Source organism: Corvus cornix, chromosome 5, assembly GCF_000738735.6.
Source record: "Corvus cornix cornix isolate S_Up_H32 chromosome 5, ASM73873v5, whole genome shotgun sequence".
NCBI classification, from domain to species: Eukaryota; Metazoa; Chordata; class Aves; order Passeriformes; family Corvidae; genus Corvus; species Corvus cornix.
The window spans coordinates 10693618-10709964 of record NC_046335.1 but is presented as its reverse complement, the minus strand read 5'-3'; the positions used below and the strand labels follow the sequence as shown (position 1 = coordinate 10709964).

General features: G+C 39.7%; 1 protein-coding gene across 1 annotated transcript in view; it reads left to right on the top strand.

The window, feature by feature from the left end:
- Positions 1 to 16347, top strand: part of DYNC1H1 (dynein cytoplasmic 1 heavy chain 1) — a 45764-nt gene that overhangs the window by 25075 nt on the left and 4342 nt on the right. The window contains exons 39-71 of the mRNA XM_039553408.1: positions 583 to 789; positions 894 to 1015; positions 1387 to 1552; positions 1792 to 1955; positions 2233 to 2362; positions 3130 to 3263; positions 3521 to 3635; positions 3757 to 3918; positions 3995 to 4209; positions 4296 to 4500; positions 4640 to 4813; positions 4914 to 5033; positions 5160 to 5280; positions 5870 to 6065; positions 6718 to 6835; positions 7791 to 8006; positions 8544 to 8756; positions 8943 to 9070; positions 9485 to 9638; positions 10365 to 10511; positions 10594 to 10744; positions 10926 to 11179; positions 11331 to 11465; positions 11560 to 11654; positions 11747 to 11921; positions 12754 to 12829; positions 13918 to 14078; positions 14330 to 14441; positions 14523 to 14583; positions 14964 to 15087; positions 15403 to 15516; positions 15794 to 15964; positions 16111 to 16328. Of these exons, the coding sequence (XP_039409342.1) occupies positions 583 to 789; positions 894 to 1015; positions 1387 to 1552; positions 1792 to 1955; positions 2233 to 2362; positions 3130 to 3263; positions 3521 to 3635; positions 3757 to 3918; positions 3995 to 4209; positions 4296 to 4500; positions 4640 to 4813; positions 4914 to 5033; positions 5160 to 5280; positions 5870 to 6065; positions 6718 to 6835; positions 7791 to 8006; positions 8544 to 8756; positions 8943 to 9070; positions 9485 to 9638; positions 10365 to 10511; positions 10594 to 10744; positions 10926 to 11179; positions 11331 to 11465; positions 11560 to 11654; positions 11747 to 11921; positions 12754 to 12829; positions 13918 to 14078; positions 14330 to 14441; positions 14523 to 14583; positions 14964 to 15087; positions 15403 to 15516; positions 15794 to 15964; positions 16111 to 16328 (5054 nt within the window). The remainder of the gene's footprint in view (positions 1 to 582; positions 790 to 893; positions 1016 to 1386; positions 1553 to 1791; positions 1956 to 2232; positions 2363 to 3129; positions 3264 to 3520; positions 3636 to 3756; positions 3919 to 3994; positions 4210 to 4295; positions 4501 to 4639; positions 4814 to 4913; positions 5034 to 5159; positions 5281 to 5869; positions 6066 to 6717; positions 6836 to 7790; positions 8007 to 8543; positions 8757 to 8942; positions 9071 to 9484; positions 9639 to 10364; positions 10512 to 10593; positions 10745 to 10925; positions 11180 to 11330; positions 11466 to 11559; positions 11655 to 11746; positions 11922 to 12753; positions 12830 to 13917; positions 14079 to 14329; positions 14442 to 14522; positions 14584 to 14963; positions 15088 to 15402; positions 15517 to 15793; positions 15965 to 16110; positions 16329 to 16347) is intronic.

The following is a 16347-nucleotide window of genomic DNA, read 5'->3' as shown; positions in this document are numbered from 1 at the left end:
GAGTGTGTGTGTGTGTATGTGTGTGTGTGAATTACAGAGTAGTAGCAAGTCTTTAATCTTCTTAAGATTAAAGATAGCATGGAAATTATTTCCTAGCCAGAACTCAGTGGTAGCTTCACCTCAGTCAGTCATGTGTATATATAGCAAAAAATAAAAATCATGTTGAGGAGAATACAAATTCGTTTCTCAAGTTCCTTAGCCTAAAACTGCTTTCTTTGTTTGCCATTTTAGTAACAGAGGAACATTGCTGCATTCAGTATTTAAAAACCTGTGCAATTGTTTGAGTAGCTCTCATCCTTCTGTATATTTAGGTGGAATGACAGTTACATGAGGCAGTGATATTCAAAATACAGGGTTGGGCAAGATGCACTGCTGCATGGTAAATGGAGAACCTACAGTGGGAAGCAAAGAGTATATAGGCTGTATATACCTGTATATTTATGGTAATATACCTGTAATGTGGATGGTAGATATATTTCCACTGCGAACAGCTGAACATAGCTGTTTTCAGGACTCTTGATACGCTCTCTTTCAAGCCTTAGTGTATTTTAATTTTTTTTTTTTCACTGTTCTCTTTTTAAGGTGGTTGGACTCAACTTTTCAAGTGCTACCACTCCAGAACTGCTGTTGAAAACTTTTGATCACTACTGTGAATACAGGCGTACCCCTAATGGAGTGGTGCTGGCTCCTGTGCAGTTAGGAAAGTGGCTGGTGCTGTTCTGTGATGAAATCAACTTGCCAGATATGGATAAGTATGGCACACAGAGAGTCATATCCTTCATTAGACAGGTTTGTTTTTCTTTTTAAGCAACTGTAAACTGTATCACAACAGCTACTTTTAGGGGAATACAATGTTCCACTGATTTGATTTTATTTTTACTATTTTGTTCCAGATGGTGGAACATGGAGGATTCTACCGTACATCTGACCAGACCTGGGTGAAACTGGAGAGAATTCAGTTTGTTGGTGCATGTAATCCACCTACTGATCCTGGAAGAAAACCTTTATCACACAGGTAATGTGTCTAGTAGATTCTATATAACAACAGAATCAGAGTCAAAACTGAAGCATTGATTTTGTAATCTGTTCTTAATACACTTGTTTAGCAACAGCTGTGCTGAAATCGTGTTCCTTGCTTTTGCACTACCTGCTGCTTGGTTCTTATCATGACAGCCAGGCAGCAGACTCAGTGTTAGGCTGTTGAATCACCTATCTGAAACACTTCAGAATACTTTTTGGTCCAAGTCATTAAGGAGCAATCAAACCAACTGCAGTTACTGATGATGATTTTTGAAGCAAGGAGTTACTTAATTTTGGCAAAAGATAATGAAGAGAATACAGATTGTAATTTGACTTTCTGTACTGTGTAATTTGCTAATCTTTCAGATTTTTACGACATGTTCCTGTGGTTTATGTGGACTATCCTGGACCAGCTTCACTTACTCAAATATATGGAACATTCAATCGTGCAATGCTGAGGCTGATCCCATCACTTCGCACATATGCAGAACCTCTCACTGCTGCTATGGTAGAATTCTACACAATGTCTCAGGTAACTAGTTAAGTGCAACTCCAGACTCTAGTTAGAAGGCTTCCTTTTATGCTGAATCATTTAACATGCATTGTTTACCTTTCACATGGATAATATGTGTACAGTACTCAACCAGTTACTTGAGTTCTGGCAAAAATGACTAAATTATGCTGTCAGCATAATACCTTGCAATGCCAAGGCCTGTACAAAAATATGGTGCAATTTTGAGATAAAGTAACTAATTAAGTTTAAATTTTTAGGAGAGATTCACTCAAGACACGCAGCCACACTACATCTATTCACCTCGTGAAATGACTCGGTGGGTGAGAGGTATATTCGAAGCATTAAGACCACTAGAAACCTTACCAGTTGAAGGCCTTATCAGGATTTGGGCCCACGAAGCCTTACGTCTCTTCCAGGACAGGTAAAATAATTGTGAGTTGGGGAGGCAAAACCATAAAGAGTCGAAAATTAATTCTCCCTATTCCTTGCCAACTTTCATTAGAAGATCAAACTAAAGTGTGCTTCATGTTAAATAGCTGGAATGCCAATGAGAATATTTCCCTTCACTCCAGCTTGACTCTCTTGGGAGTTGTATCTGTACAAAGCAGAAATATACTTCAGTCACAGTGCTTCCACGTGGTGTGATTATATCTTCCCATTACAGAGGACTGTACTCACTGGCTTACTTCTTTATCCAGACTTGTGGAAGATGAGGAGAGACGCTGGACTGATGAGAACATTGACATGGTTGCTCTGAAACATTTCCCCAACATTGACAAAGAAAAGGCTATGAGCAGACCTATCTTATACAGCAACTGGCTGTCAAAGGCAAGTAAAACTTTTTAAAAAAAATTTTAAATAGGTTGGATGCAACTCATCATCTGAGTGATGCAGCTGTTATGACTGTATTAAAATGATAATCAGTGTCCATCATTTTGTTAAATTGATCTCCAGTAAATTTTTACTGTGATTATCTGTGAGCTTTGCCACAAAGTTAATAGCTGTTATGCGAGGGATGCTATTGTAAGAGTTACCGTGGGATGTAAAGGCAGTATTAAATAATATTTCTCAAGAATAGTGTGACACTACCAGGTGACAGTTATTCCTTATGGAATCGCTTGGATAAGGCAGTGACCCTTGAGAAATACTGGTATTACACATTTTCTGGTGACCTATTTCTTGTAATCTGAAGTGATCCATCTGGGCAGTCCATACAAATCCCAGTGGGTTGAGCCAAAAGTCCACCTGGCTTGCTACCCATCTCTGACCAATAGTAAGTGACTAGGAAAGGCTGTTTAAAATAAATTGGGGAAGGGAGTAAGTCTGTAGTGCTACTTCCCAGTGTCTTTGGTAGCTGGCAGCACAGGCTTAGCCTGTGATAGGTTCAGTAGATACAGTGTTTAAACCCCATGCTGCTATCTGTGACGCTCTAGGCAGTGGACATGTTCCTGTGCAAGTTAAATGAGTATAGTATTCTTAAGCTTTTCTAGAGGATTGCTACTTCAAGTATTCTAGCAGTTCTGCTTTTGTGTACTCATAAAGTTACCCCTAAGCAAATTCCTTAATCTCCATACTATATCAACTGGTTCTTTTAGGATTATATCCCAGTGGATCAAGAAGAACTAAGAGACTATGTGAAAGCTAGGCTTAAAGTCTTTTATGAAGAAGAACTTGATGTTCCACTTGTCCTGTTCAATGAAGTCTTGGATCATGTGTTAAGAATTGACCGGTAAGTTGAGACTTCCATTGCTGCTCATGTAAGCCATATTTAGACTTATTCTAAAACAGAGTAGCCTCAGTACAAAGTAAGAATGAAGCATGGTCTCATTGTTGTCTATAGAAAATATAGTGCCAGCCTCCAGATAGCAGGATCCTATCTGGAAAGGTATGTCAGTTTTAGTACTAACTTGAAGCTGAGGTGTTCTAGGAAGAGCTTCAGTAAGTTTCTAACACTTATCAATCACAATTGGTTGTGTTCTTTTTCAGAATCTTCCGTCAGCCACAGGGCCACTTGCTGCTAATTGGAGTCAGTGGAGCAGGGAAAACAACCCTGTCAAGATTTGTTGCCTGGATGAACGGTTTGAGTGTCTACCAAATCAAGGTTGGTGTGCTAGTTTAACTTCTGAAAACCTGCAAGTCAAAACTCCCACTTATATATTCACCCCTAAAATCCCATTAAAAGCTAAGCCAAAATGTTAATGACCAGTGTTAACTCTTACCAGGTTCACAGAAAATACACAGGTGAAGATTTTGATGAAGACCTTAGGACAGTATTGAGACGTTCTGGGTGTAAAAATGAAAAAATAGCTTTTATCATGGATGAGTCAAACGTCTTGGATTCTGGATTCCTGGAGAGAATGAACACTCTCCTAGCCAACGGAGAGGTAAGAAGATTGTGAGTAACTATTTTAAGCACCTTTTTACAACCATAAACTACAACAAAAATATCTTTTGAATTAGGTTCCTGGTCTCTTTGAAGGAGATGAATATGCTACCCTGATGACTCAGTGTAAAGAAGGAGCACAAAAAGAAGGTTTAATGTTAGATTCGCATGAGGAACTCTACAAATGGTTCACCAGCCAAGTTATTCGGAATCTCCATGTAGTGTTCACTATGAATCCATCTTCTGAGGGCCTGAAGGACAGGGCAGCTACTTCTCCTGCACTCTTCAACAGGTAATTGCTGCATATTCTAACATATGTTACAAGTATCATTAAAACACTGCTTCTGGGAAAGTCTTCACAAATGCTTTTTATTTCAGATGCGTCTTGAACTGGTTTGGAGACTGGTCAACTGAGGCACTATACCAAGTTGGCAAAGAGTTCACAAGCAAAATGGATCTTGAGAAACCAAATTACATTGTGCCTGATTACATGCCAGTTGTGTATGATAAGCTGCCACAGCCACCATCACACAGGGAGGCTATTGTTAATAGCTGTGTGTTTGTGCACCAGACTCTTCACCAGGTATGTTATTATTACGCTGCTTAACTTACACTTACCTCTAGGCCATGGCATCATTCACCAGTTTCCTAAAAACTATGATCCTTGGCATCCAAATAAATTTTAGAACAGTGCATGTTCTACAACTTTTTGTTCCCTAAAGGCTAATGCTCGGCTGGCAAAACGAGGAGGCAGAACAATGGCAATCACACCACGTCACTATTTGGACTTCATCAACCATTATGCCAACTTGTTCAATGAGAAACGAAGTGAACTGGAGGAACAGCAAATGCATTTGAACGTTGGTCTTAGAAAAATCAAGGAAACAGTTGATCAGGTATGTATCTTTAAAACTTTGCTCTCTGTAAGGCTGGAGTGATTAAATAGATCTCAGTGCTTAATATGAATTCTCTCTTCCATCTTAAAATTGATCTCAGGTGGAAGAATTGCGGCGTGACCTAAGAATAAAGAGTCAGGAGCTGGAAGTGAAAAATGCAGCAGCCAATGACAAGTTGAAAAAGATGGTGAAAGATCAACAGGAAGCTGAGAAGAAAAAGGTAAAAATTTTTATTAAATCTCTGTGCATAGCAACTATTTTATTTACAAAACAGAGTCTACAGAGCAAGTACTGGAAGAAATTCAGCTTCTAAAAAGCATATTTTGTCTGTGAAATTCTCTTACAGGTTATGAGCCAGGAGATTCAGGAACAGCTGCACAAGCAGCAGGAGGTCATTGCAGACAAACAGATGAGTGTGAAAGAAGATCTTGACAAAGTGGAACCTGCTGTCATTGAAGCTCAAAATGGTATGTAAACATTTGAAGAGATCACACTGTGGTCTTGGATATAAAACTGGTCTATGGGAATGTGTTCTGTTGTCATCTGGCTTGGTCCTGTCTAATAAAAGTGTAGGCTCTTAGCATGGGGCTGAACAGAGTTGAAGAAATCCCTTCTAAATTCACAGTCTTTGAGCTGTGATTTTTGTGCTATTTTTTTTTTCCTGTGTGTAATAGTACCAATCTGATACTTGATACTCCTGTGGCTTGTGGCTTAGTTTCTGGCAGACCAGCTGTAGAAAGATCAGTGATGCCTTGCTGTTGTACGTACAGCATACAGTCAAGCTGTCCGTTCATTAAACTGGGTAGACAAATCACTGGTTTTGAGTCAATTGTTTTTATGCAGCAAAGTAAGTTGCCTGTCCCCATTTGGCAAGTTGATATTCATGGAAGTCTTGTAATATAGTAGTTATTCAGGAGTATCTGCTTCTGTAATAGCCTCATATTCCTTTCTAGAATCTTGAAGCATTTTTACAAATCCAGGGTGTACTCTACTGGGCTTTGCTAACTGTTTGCTTTCTTCCCAATCAACACTCTTCATCTTTCTGGCCCTGGTTAGCTGTGAAGTCAATAAAGAAGCAGCACCTGGTAGAGGTCCGTTCCATGGCTAATCCACCTGCAGCAGTTAAGTTGGCGCTGGAGTCCATCTGCCTGCTGTTAGGTGAAAGTACCACTGACTGGAAACAAATACGTTCCATCATCATGAGAGAGAACTTCATTCCAACCATTGTTAACTTCTCTGCTGAGGAAATCAGGTAAAGTGTGAGATATTTATGTGAACAAACTATTTATAAAGAATGGAGGGTCTTAACTGGACTGTCCTCTGTGTAATTGCTTTGGTAGCACGTGACTTCCTTTGACACCAGCTTACTGTACATGATGAACATGCAGGTGGTACAGGAAATGGACTGCTGAAGCCAAAGTGTATCATGCAAACTGGAGCAAAGCTGCTGCTTGTTGTGTGACTTCAAGGCATGGTTGCAAAGCAGCGTGTTGGTGTCCAAAGCCACAATGTCAGTCGAAAGTGGCCTTGCAGCAATAACAGACCAGGCTGCTGAGGGCTTTATTCAGCTTAGGAGGTCAGCCTCTTAGCTGACTCTGAATGTGAGCTGAAGGTCAGACTAGAGACATCTGAATTCCCTTCCAAGTCCAAATTTTTCAGAGCAGAGTTGAGCAGTTTGTGAGTGACTAATCTTAAAATATTGATAAATTTTTTTTATCACCTGTAAGCTGTGATTTCTGAAACAATGTATGGAGCTACTTAAAACATCCCAGCTACTACTCAGCAAAACTGCCAGAGAATGTTCACTGTCCCCTGTGGAAGGCAGGCTAGATAAAGGGATACTGAGCAGCTCTGTGCTGACATACAGTGTACTCATGCTATCTGTAAAAATTTTTCCCTTGCAGTGATGCCATCCGGGAGAAGATGAAGAAAAACTACCTGTCAAACCCAAGTTACAACTATGAAATCGTAAACAGAGCATCACTGGCCTGCGGACCTATGGTGAAATGGGCAATTGCACAGGTAAAGTCAGCTTGAGGAAGCAAAGGCAAGGTGAAAAGAGTGAGCCAGAAGACATATAGCAGTGTCTAAAGGCTCTGAATTTGCCTTTATTCAGCTAAGAACTGCAAGCTATTTTGCTTCAGAGAAATGGGGTAGATGGTTCAGATGAATGCTTATGCGATATATAGTGCTGTGCCAGAGAATTATTAGCCAGTTGTGGTACAGCCTCTGCACTGGAAAACTTTGGGTTTACAGTGAACATTAGTGGATACTTTCTGTATGTAATGTCGTTCTTCAGGACAATACGGTTCTTCACTGGAAAATGCAATGCAGTCCTCTTAATGAGACTGCATTTGTCTTGCCTCAGAGTAGAACACACTCAAGGCAGTTGTGCCAAGGTCTTTTAGGCAGACATTTAAATACTTGACTAGTTTCCTAAAGGAATAGGCTTTGGGGCATCTTGCCCCCAGACTGAGATACCCAAAAAGGGTTTTACTTGCTGTTGGTGTTCAATACAGCAGAATGTTTGGCTTGTTAAAACTGTGCCTGCTTGGAATGGCATGATCTGGAGAGAGTGTACTTAATTTGAATCTGCCAACAGGTCCTGTCCTAATTGTTCTGTGGCTTAGCTTTACTTATTTCATTGCTAAGAAAGGCAGATTAGCACAGTATTGGCATGGACACCATATTGAATATTTATGTAAAATGATGCTGTGCACTTTTTAATGTGGTCTGAACCTGTGTAAATCTACAGAGCAGCACAAGAATCTTGCAAAAAGCAATTATGTTTCTGTGCTTAGTTTCAATTAGTTCCTAGGGATTGGTAAACAAAGTTTCTCTAAAGTAGTTATTAATTCTTACAGAGATCAGAAGTACATAAATTTGAAAAGATGCAGTTGATAGTATATACCTGAATGCTGTGGTTCTTGTTGACAGTCATTTTTGAAAGTATAAAGGTTCTATTTACCATTTGCAGCTGAACTATGCTGATATGTTGAAAAGAGTGGAACCTCTACGCAATGAACTGCAGAAGCTGGAAGATGATGCCAAAGACAACCAACAGAAAGCAAATGAAGTGGAGCAGATGATTCGGGATCTTGAGGCCAGTATTGCCCGTTACAAAGAAGAATATGCAGTACTGATTTCGGAGGCTCAAGCTATTAAGGCAGACTTGGCTGCTGTAGAAGCAAAAGTAAGACTTTATATACCAATAATTTCCCATTCTATAATCTTTGACAGTCCAAAATTGAATTGTTCTTCAAGCTTGAGAGTGGACTTGGTTGCTTCCCTTCTGCAGTGCATTTAAACTGTTTCATCTCTGGGTGTCATGAGGCTTCTCAAGAAACCTGTCGGGAGTTAGAGAAATATCAACTCATGTTGCCACTAGATTAACAAGACAGTTCTCATAAGGTTTAAAATACGTAGAAAGCCTTTGAAAACCGGCATGGATGTAGTGTGATTGTAATGTCTTAACTGGACTTAAAGGAGGGGAGGGTAGATTTTTCTATGTACTTGATATCATACATTAGTATGTTGCTACTGTACTAGTACTTAGCACTTTTAAGTTCCTCAAGGTAACAGTTAAAATCAACATAATAAATAAGCACTGAAGTGGAGAACCCCAAATTTAATCTCATGCTGAGCTTTTAAATTTAAATTGGGCCTTGAGAGACTTGTAATATGACAACAGTTCATCATCTAAAGAATCTACTTCGCCACTTATTTCTAGGTAAACCGTAGCACAGCTCTTCTGAAGAGTCTTTCTGCTGAACGTGAAAGATGGGAGAAGACAAGTGAGACTTTCAAAAACCAGATGTCCACTATTGCAGGAGACTGTTTACTTTCGGGAGCTTTTATTGCTTATGCTGGCTACTTTGATCAGCAGATGCGTCAGAATCTGTTCACTACATGGTCTCACCATTTGCAGCAAGCAAATATCCAGGTAAAGATCCAGTCATGATAAGTTAACCATAAACTGATTTACTGCAGGAGTTAAACTTTAGGATTGCTAGGTAAAGAATGGAGCGGTTGGAAAAGAGCACTTTGTAGAGCTGCATTTACTTCAAAAGTCTTCACCAGCTGGTTGGAGAATGTCACGTTAAATATTAACTGTGTTTGCTTCCTGCAGTTCCGCACAGACATCGCAAGGACCGAGTACCTTTCCAACGCCGATGAGCGGCTGCGCTGGCAAGCAAGTTCTCTGCCTGCAGATGACCTGTGCACTGAGAATGCCATCATGCTCAAGCGCTTTAACAGGTACTTCATTCTAAGAGACGGAGTTCTGAAGCAACATTCTCACAGGAGGCAGGGTTTGCACCTACTGAATCACAGTAGCTCCTTCAAAGCACTGTTTCACTGGTGTGTGAAACTAATGTTTGTAAAAGCTTTTCAACCATGCGTAAAACATAAAAGCTCTCATTCACCTTTTCTTGCCTTTTTTGTTATGCTTAGCTGTTAAAATAAGTTGCCTTGAACTGAAGCTGTTTCGTTGCCCAAATACAAACTTACCTTTCAAAACTCTGAAGTGAGTCACTGAACCTGCCTCAACTTAGTGAAGGAATAAACAAGGTTTTAGAGTTGAGACTAATAATGCAATGTAAATTCATAAAACTGCTTCAACATTCTGCAGTCAAAACCTAAATAATGGAAGTGGTTTATTTTTAACTTAAGGTATCCCTTGATCATTGATCCCTCTGGGCAAGCTACAGAGTTTATCATGAATGAATATAAAGACCGTAAGATAACTCGTACAAGTTTCTTGGATGATGCTTTCAGGAAGAACTTGGAAAGTGCCTTGAGATTTGGTAACCCACTTCTGGTTCAGGTTAGTGGCACGATGATGTAGAAACTATTTAAATTCTTGAATTCTGTCCCGTGTACCAGAAAAGTTTGCAATTGTTCTCTTAGTAACATGCCAACAACTTTATTTTCAACTTACAATTTAACAAGTAAACTAGTGATACATGTGGTGTTAGTCCTGAGAAGAATTAGTGAGCTACAGAATCAAAAGAACTTATTTCCTTTTCCACCATTTTGAGATCAAATTCTTTTATTTTGAAATGATCTTTCTTTACTTCCACACTATAAAATGACTTGCAACCTGTCTAACTGTTCCTTTGTTTTCATGTGCTTTCTCTAGTCATATGACATGGCTAGTTATCTAGAATTAAATCTACTCTGAGTATCAGGGAGAAATTTCAGTAATATAAAGAAATAGGCAACTATAGGAATAGTTGACTTTCACTTGAAATGGGCGGGTTTTTTGCTTCTCAGTATGGAAATGAAAAAGATCAGTAACTGTTAACTTGTGCTGTTTAGAATAGGGCTTACATGCAGTAGAGCTAACAAAATTACCACCACTAATAATACTCCTCTTCTGCCCCTGTGTAGCTCAATTACACATCTAAAGTGCAAATACATTCTGAATGTGATCCCCATTCCAAACCAGCTGCCAATTGTTTACTTACCAGAATTTTAATCCCCAGTTGGATTGGGAGTTTTAGACTGAGACATTTGCGAACAACAGTCTTTAACACATATGTCTTTCTAGGATGTGGAGAGCTACGATCCAGTTCTGAATCCTGTTCTGAATCGTGAAGTCCGAAGAACTGGAGGCAGAGTTCTGATTACTCTGGGAGACCAAGATATTGATTTGTCACCATCTTTCGTTATCTTCCTTTCCACCAGAGATCCAACAGTAAGTAAAACAAAAGCTGTCCTGTTTGTAGAAATGGCACGTGAAGAGAGCTGAGAAAGTTTTTCCATGTTCCCTGTGACAGGTTGAATTCCCACCAGACCTCTGCTCTCGTGTTACCTTTGTGAACTTCACAGTAACTCGCAGCAGCTTACAGAGCCAGTGTCTGAATGAAGTCCTGAAAGCTGAAAGACCAGATGTTGATGAAAAACGCTCTGACCTCCTCAAGCTTCAGGGTATGTTTACTAAAATTAACTTCCTTCTGTTCTAAAAGATTACAGTGGGTTTACTCTAGTGATACATAGTGAAATATCTTCATACGCTGCTGTTTGTCCAATGGCAAAGTACACACAATATGCATAATTCTTAAAAACTAACATATCTGTACAATGTGACCTATCTTTTCTTCTAATTAAGGTGAATTTCAGCTGCGCTTACGCCAGTTGGAAAAATCCCTACTACAAGCACTTAATGAAGTGAAGGGACGTATCCTGGATGATGACACCATCATTACTACTCTTGAGAACCTGAAGAAGGAAGCAGCAGAGGTCACCAGAAAAGTAGAGGAGACTGATATTGTCATGCAAGAAGTGGAGACTGTTTCTCAGCAGTACTTGCCTCTTTCTACAGCTTGCAGCAGTATCTACTTTACTATGGAGTCACTGAAACAGGTAGGTTGAGTTCTTCCAATCAGGAGCTTGGTGTATTTACTGGTTAAAGCTAAATAGGCACTGCCCAGTATTGCAGTTTGGTAGGCATACTCTGCTGGTTATCAAACATCAGGATTGTAGAGAGAAAAAATAAAACTCTCTTCTCTTTCAGATACATTTCCTGTACCAATACTCCCTCCAGTTTTTCTTGGACATCTATCACAATGTCTTGTATGAGAACCCAAATCTGAAGGGAATTACAGACCATACTCACCGTCTCTCAATTATCACAAAGGATCTCTTTCAGGTTCAGTTTTTTAACTAATAAATGTAATTCTTTAATCATTTTTGAAGGGTCAGAGTTCAAAGCTTCTTACACTACTGCTCTCTTTTGTTCCTAGGTGGCCTTCAATCGAGTGGCACGTGGCATGCTGCACCAGGATCACATAACATTTGCCATGTTGTTGGCCCGAATCAAACTGAAAGGCACTATTGGGTAAATGTTTGTTTTCTTGCTTCATTTCAATTGAAAAAGGGAGGGATATCTTAAAGGCATCTAGCCAAAGTCTTCTTTTCCCTTAACATTAGGGAACCTACATATGATGCAGAATTCCAGCACTTCTTGAGAGGGAAGGAGATTGTACTAAACACTGCATCTCTGCCCAAAATCAATGGTTTGACTGTAGAGCAAACAGAGGCAATGATGAGGCTGAGCTGCCTTCCTGCATTTAAGGACCTCGTTTCAAAAGTTCAAGCTGATGAGGTAAGTGTTGGCTAGGGTCTGTCTCTCCACTGAGCTATCTTGTTAAGCTTTCCAGGTGTGTCTGCTTGAAGAGCTTCATACTTACATATAAGCTCTCCTGCTGTGGGAAGAGATGCCCTGAAGATGAACTAGCTGTAGTTGTGGAAATGAATGTTCTTACTTCCTTCGTAACCCAGCTGTGAAACTTGTAAATACCAGCATTGTTCATCACTCATAAACAGTTTCACCATTCATCTGGCTTTGTGGTTGACCAGCTCTGGTTCCCATGGTAGCAGAAAGTGTGACACTGCAAGTCATTTACTGCATCACCAATGTGTGATAATTATGCAGTAGAAGGAAGCAGCCCCAGCCATACATAACTTCATTATGGTGGGGTCTTGGACATGTCTATGTGGCATAAACTTGGAGTGTACTCATCTGCTGAACGCTGCACCTTCTTATGACTGAAGTGTTCAGAGAGTAATACATCTTTGTCTTGACTGTGAAACTGTATGTCCCAAATTATGTCCATGTCTTAAATAGTACCTGTTTGGTTTGCCCTGCCTAGTTTTTATATTAGAAGTTGAATTCTCTTTACTGCATCTAATTTTTCTCGAACTGTTCAGCGTGGGGTAAAATAACATACAGCTTGGGCTGGGACTTGGTAGAGATCTGTAGAATCAGGGGTGCTGGAGGCAATCAGTGAAATCAGGCATATCAGTGACATGATTTGGTACATCTAAAGAAAGCATAATAGACAAAGTGTAATTTGAGTTTTACGTATCCTTGCAGCAGGTTTCTGTTGTTATGAAACTCCAGTTCAGGTTTTTTGCTTTTTTTTTTTTCAATACAGCAATTCTGTATCTGGCTGGATAGCAGCTCCCCAGAGCAGACTGTACCATACCTTTGGACTGAAGAAAAACCTGCAAGTAAGTGAAGTTGCACTGTTGTCCATACCAGTCCTACTATAGTGATCTAAGCAGTTACTATGATTTTAAAAGTAATTCTAAAGTAGAATTTAATTTTGGACCTTAATGGTTAGGAAAATCATAAAGTTGGGACTGTGTAGGAACCTCAAATCTAGTGGGTTTGATTCTGGGTTGTTTTGGTGGGTTTTGGAAGGTTTCTTTGTTTGGCTTCATTGCGTTTTTTAAACCAAACTGTTCCAAGCAGTAGTTACTACACTTGGTTGCTGCACCTTAACCTGTGTTCTAGTCTTCTACCGAGGATGAAACGTAATTCTACAATCTCATTAGATTGCATAATAGTTTGGATTAACCTTAGTCACTGCCAATCTGGAGATAGCTCAGTACTCTGAAAAGCTCCAAGACACAAATTTTCTGAGAACAGGGCAGTAGAGTGTTTCAAGGTGCAGTTGTATCTAAGCATGAAGTCTTACGTCTTGCTACATTAGTTGTCAGTACTGATTTGTTAAGAGCGAGAACTTGAGGGTAACTGTTGCCCTTCAGTTCCTCCTTTGTCTGAAAGATAACTTTAGGACGTGTTTGCTGCCTTTGATCATTCTGGGTTCATTCCTGTTGCTTGCTAAATTAAGGATTCTGAGCTCGTATTTACTAGCTGCTTATTAAAGTGATGCCTTGAGAGGCATCAAAAGCTGCTTAACCATTAACTGAAGCAGCTCTAGGTTATCTACCCTATCCATGCTAGACAAGTGTATAGTAATTCTAAGTTTAGCAGAAGAGCAGATTATTTTGTGAGTGGGATGATGTGAAGAGATCTGTTGTCCCTGGAAATTAAAATCACTCATGGCAATAATTCCAGCCTGTAGATTTTTTAAACCAGCTGAAGCCGGTTAAGTTTTTTTAAGCTGTCAAAGTGAAAACAGAATATAAGCATTTCATTAAAAAGTTGCATCTGATCTTTCAAATGATAATTAGCTTTCTATATACATAGTCTTCAGAACAAGATGGGGAGAAACTGAATGGAGAATTGAAGACAGGAGTGTGTTGAGGATGGTTTTCTTACCTGTCCAACTAATCCTGTCTCCTCTTTCCAGCTCCCATTGGACAGGCCATTCATCGCTTGCTTCTGATCCAGGCCTTCCGTCCAGATCGTTTGTTGGCCATGGCACATACCTTTGTTTCAACAAATCTTGGAGAGTCTTTCATGTCTATTATGGAGCAGCCTTTAGATCTGACACACATTGTGGATACAGAGGTAAACTACTTGTTTTTGAGATGCTTAGTGCCACCTTGCATGAATTCCACAGTGAGTTAAGCTATCCAGTGAATATTTCTTCCACTTACCCTTCTCTGGTATGAGGAGTGGATTGTTCTTCTATTTGTTAATGCAAAACTAAGAGTAACATCATGGGTTTAGTTATACAGAGGAAAGAAACACTGAACTTTACTGCATTTCATATTTATCTAGTGATTGATTCATATCCTTTTCAACTTCTTGGGGCACAGGTGAAACCGAATACCCCTGTGCTGATGTGTTCGGTGCCTGGTTATGATGCCAGTGGTCATGTTGAAGACCTTGCAGCTGAGCAGAATACACAGATTACTTCTATTGCTATTGGTAAGAGCATACCTTATTTCAACATCTAAACGTAATGAAATTGTTAGCAGTAAGAAATTTAACAACCCTTTTGTCTTTTAGGTTCTGCTGAAGGTTTTAACCAAGCAGATAAAGCAATAAACACAGCAGTGAAATCTGGAAGGTAAGTTCTGTTTCATTTTCAGCTAGGATACTGCCTAGTAGAAAGGTAAAAGGGGGAAGTTACCTATTGGCTAGAGAGATAAAACTGTGAGTAAAACAAAAAAGTAGGCCTGTCTTTAGAATTTAAGTTTGTAATAGCAAGCACATCTGTTTACATCTTATATTTAAATATTATGAGGAGAAGTAGGTTGTACCTGCAGAACAAGAAAATTAACCCATTTATGGTACACAGGAACTCTGGTTCTATGTAGATGGTAGGTTTAAAAGAGGGAGGAAAATCTGTAGCATTGATATCATGTTCTGTTATTCTTTGTGATGATCACAGGCAGGATCCATAAGCTGTTCACTAAAAAGCACTTTCTCTGTTTCAAAAATTCACAGATGGGTAATGCTGAAGAACGTTCACCTGGCTCCTGGCTGGCTCATGCAACTAGAAAAGAAACTACATTCCCTGCAACCCCATGCTTGTTTCAGACTCTTCCTTACCATGGAGATTAATCCAAAGGTAATACTGATTTAAAATTTGATTTTCTCAGGCAGAGTAACTGGCTTGCAGAGCTAAGAGTGCTCCCCAGGGAAGGTTTTCTCATGACTGCCTTTCTGCAGTAAAGAAGAAGGAAAATACACACATGGGGAGTTACTAGGCTTGCTTTCTGATAACTGAATTGTAGCTGAAAACTTCATATTGTTCCTTTAACCTCCAAAAGAAAGGCAGGACTTCATGTGCTCACCATGAGGTTTTTGAAGGTAACAGACTGTGCTGGAATTTAATTTACTGAAGGCTAAAGCAGCTGGATTTGAGCTTACTGATCTTCTCTAGGTGCCAGTGAATTTGTTACGTGCCGGCCGAATCTTCGTGTTTGAACCTCCTCCTGGTGTAAAGGCAAACATGCTGAGAACCTTCAGTAGCATTCCAGTTTCTAGGATGTGCAAGGTGAGACTGTGGTTTGTGTCGATGAAACTGAATGCAAGAACACATTACTTGAAATCTTACTTAGATGTTAAAATCTCAGCTTCTAAGATGTGCTTCAAATGTTTTTCTCTGCTCCCCCAAGTAAAGTAGTAGTTGCTTGTTCTGTTGGTAGAATGTATTCAGTTTCAGTAGCAATCTAACATTAAGTCTGATACTTTGTAGTCTCTCAGCTGGCTTTATCAGTTCACTTGAAGTAACAGTTACTTGGTTTTGTGTTGGTTTTTTCCTCCCGCTCTAGTCTCCAAATGAGCGTGCTCGTTTGTATTTCCTCCTTGCCTGGTTCCATGCCATTATCCAAGAGCGCCTGCGCTATGCTCCATTGGGTTGGTCCAAGAAATACGAGTTCGGAGAATCTGACCTGAGATCTGCCTGTGACACAGTGGATACCTGGTTGGATGATACAGCAAAGGCAAGTAGTGTTGTGTGCTTAGGCACAGGCGACAGATTACTTTGGATCTTCAGTGAAATAGTCTGTTCTAGAAACATCAAGGAAGCTAAATGAGTAGGAACAAAAAACCTGTTGGTAATTTAACAATTGTTTCCTGCTAATTATAGGGTCGCCAAAACATTTCCCCTGATAAGATCCCCTGGTCTGCACTGAAGACACTGATGGCCCAGTCTATCTATGGAGGTCGTATCGATAATGAATTTGATCAACGTTTGTTAAACACTTTCTTGGAACGTCTGTTCACTACCTTAAGTTTTGACAGTGAATTCAAACTGGCTTGCAAAGTTGATGGACACAAAGATATTCAGATGCCAGATGGAATCAGGTATCATTTTTTCCTTATC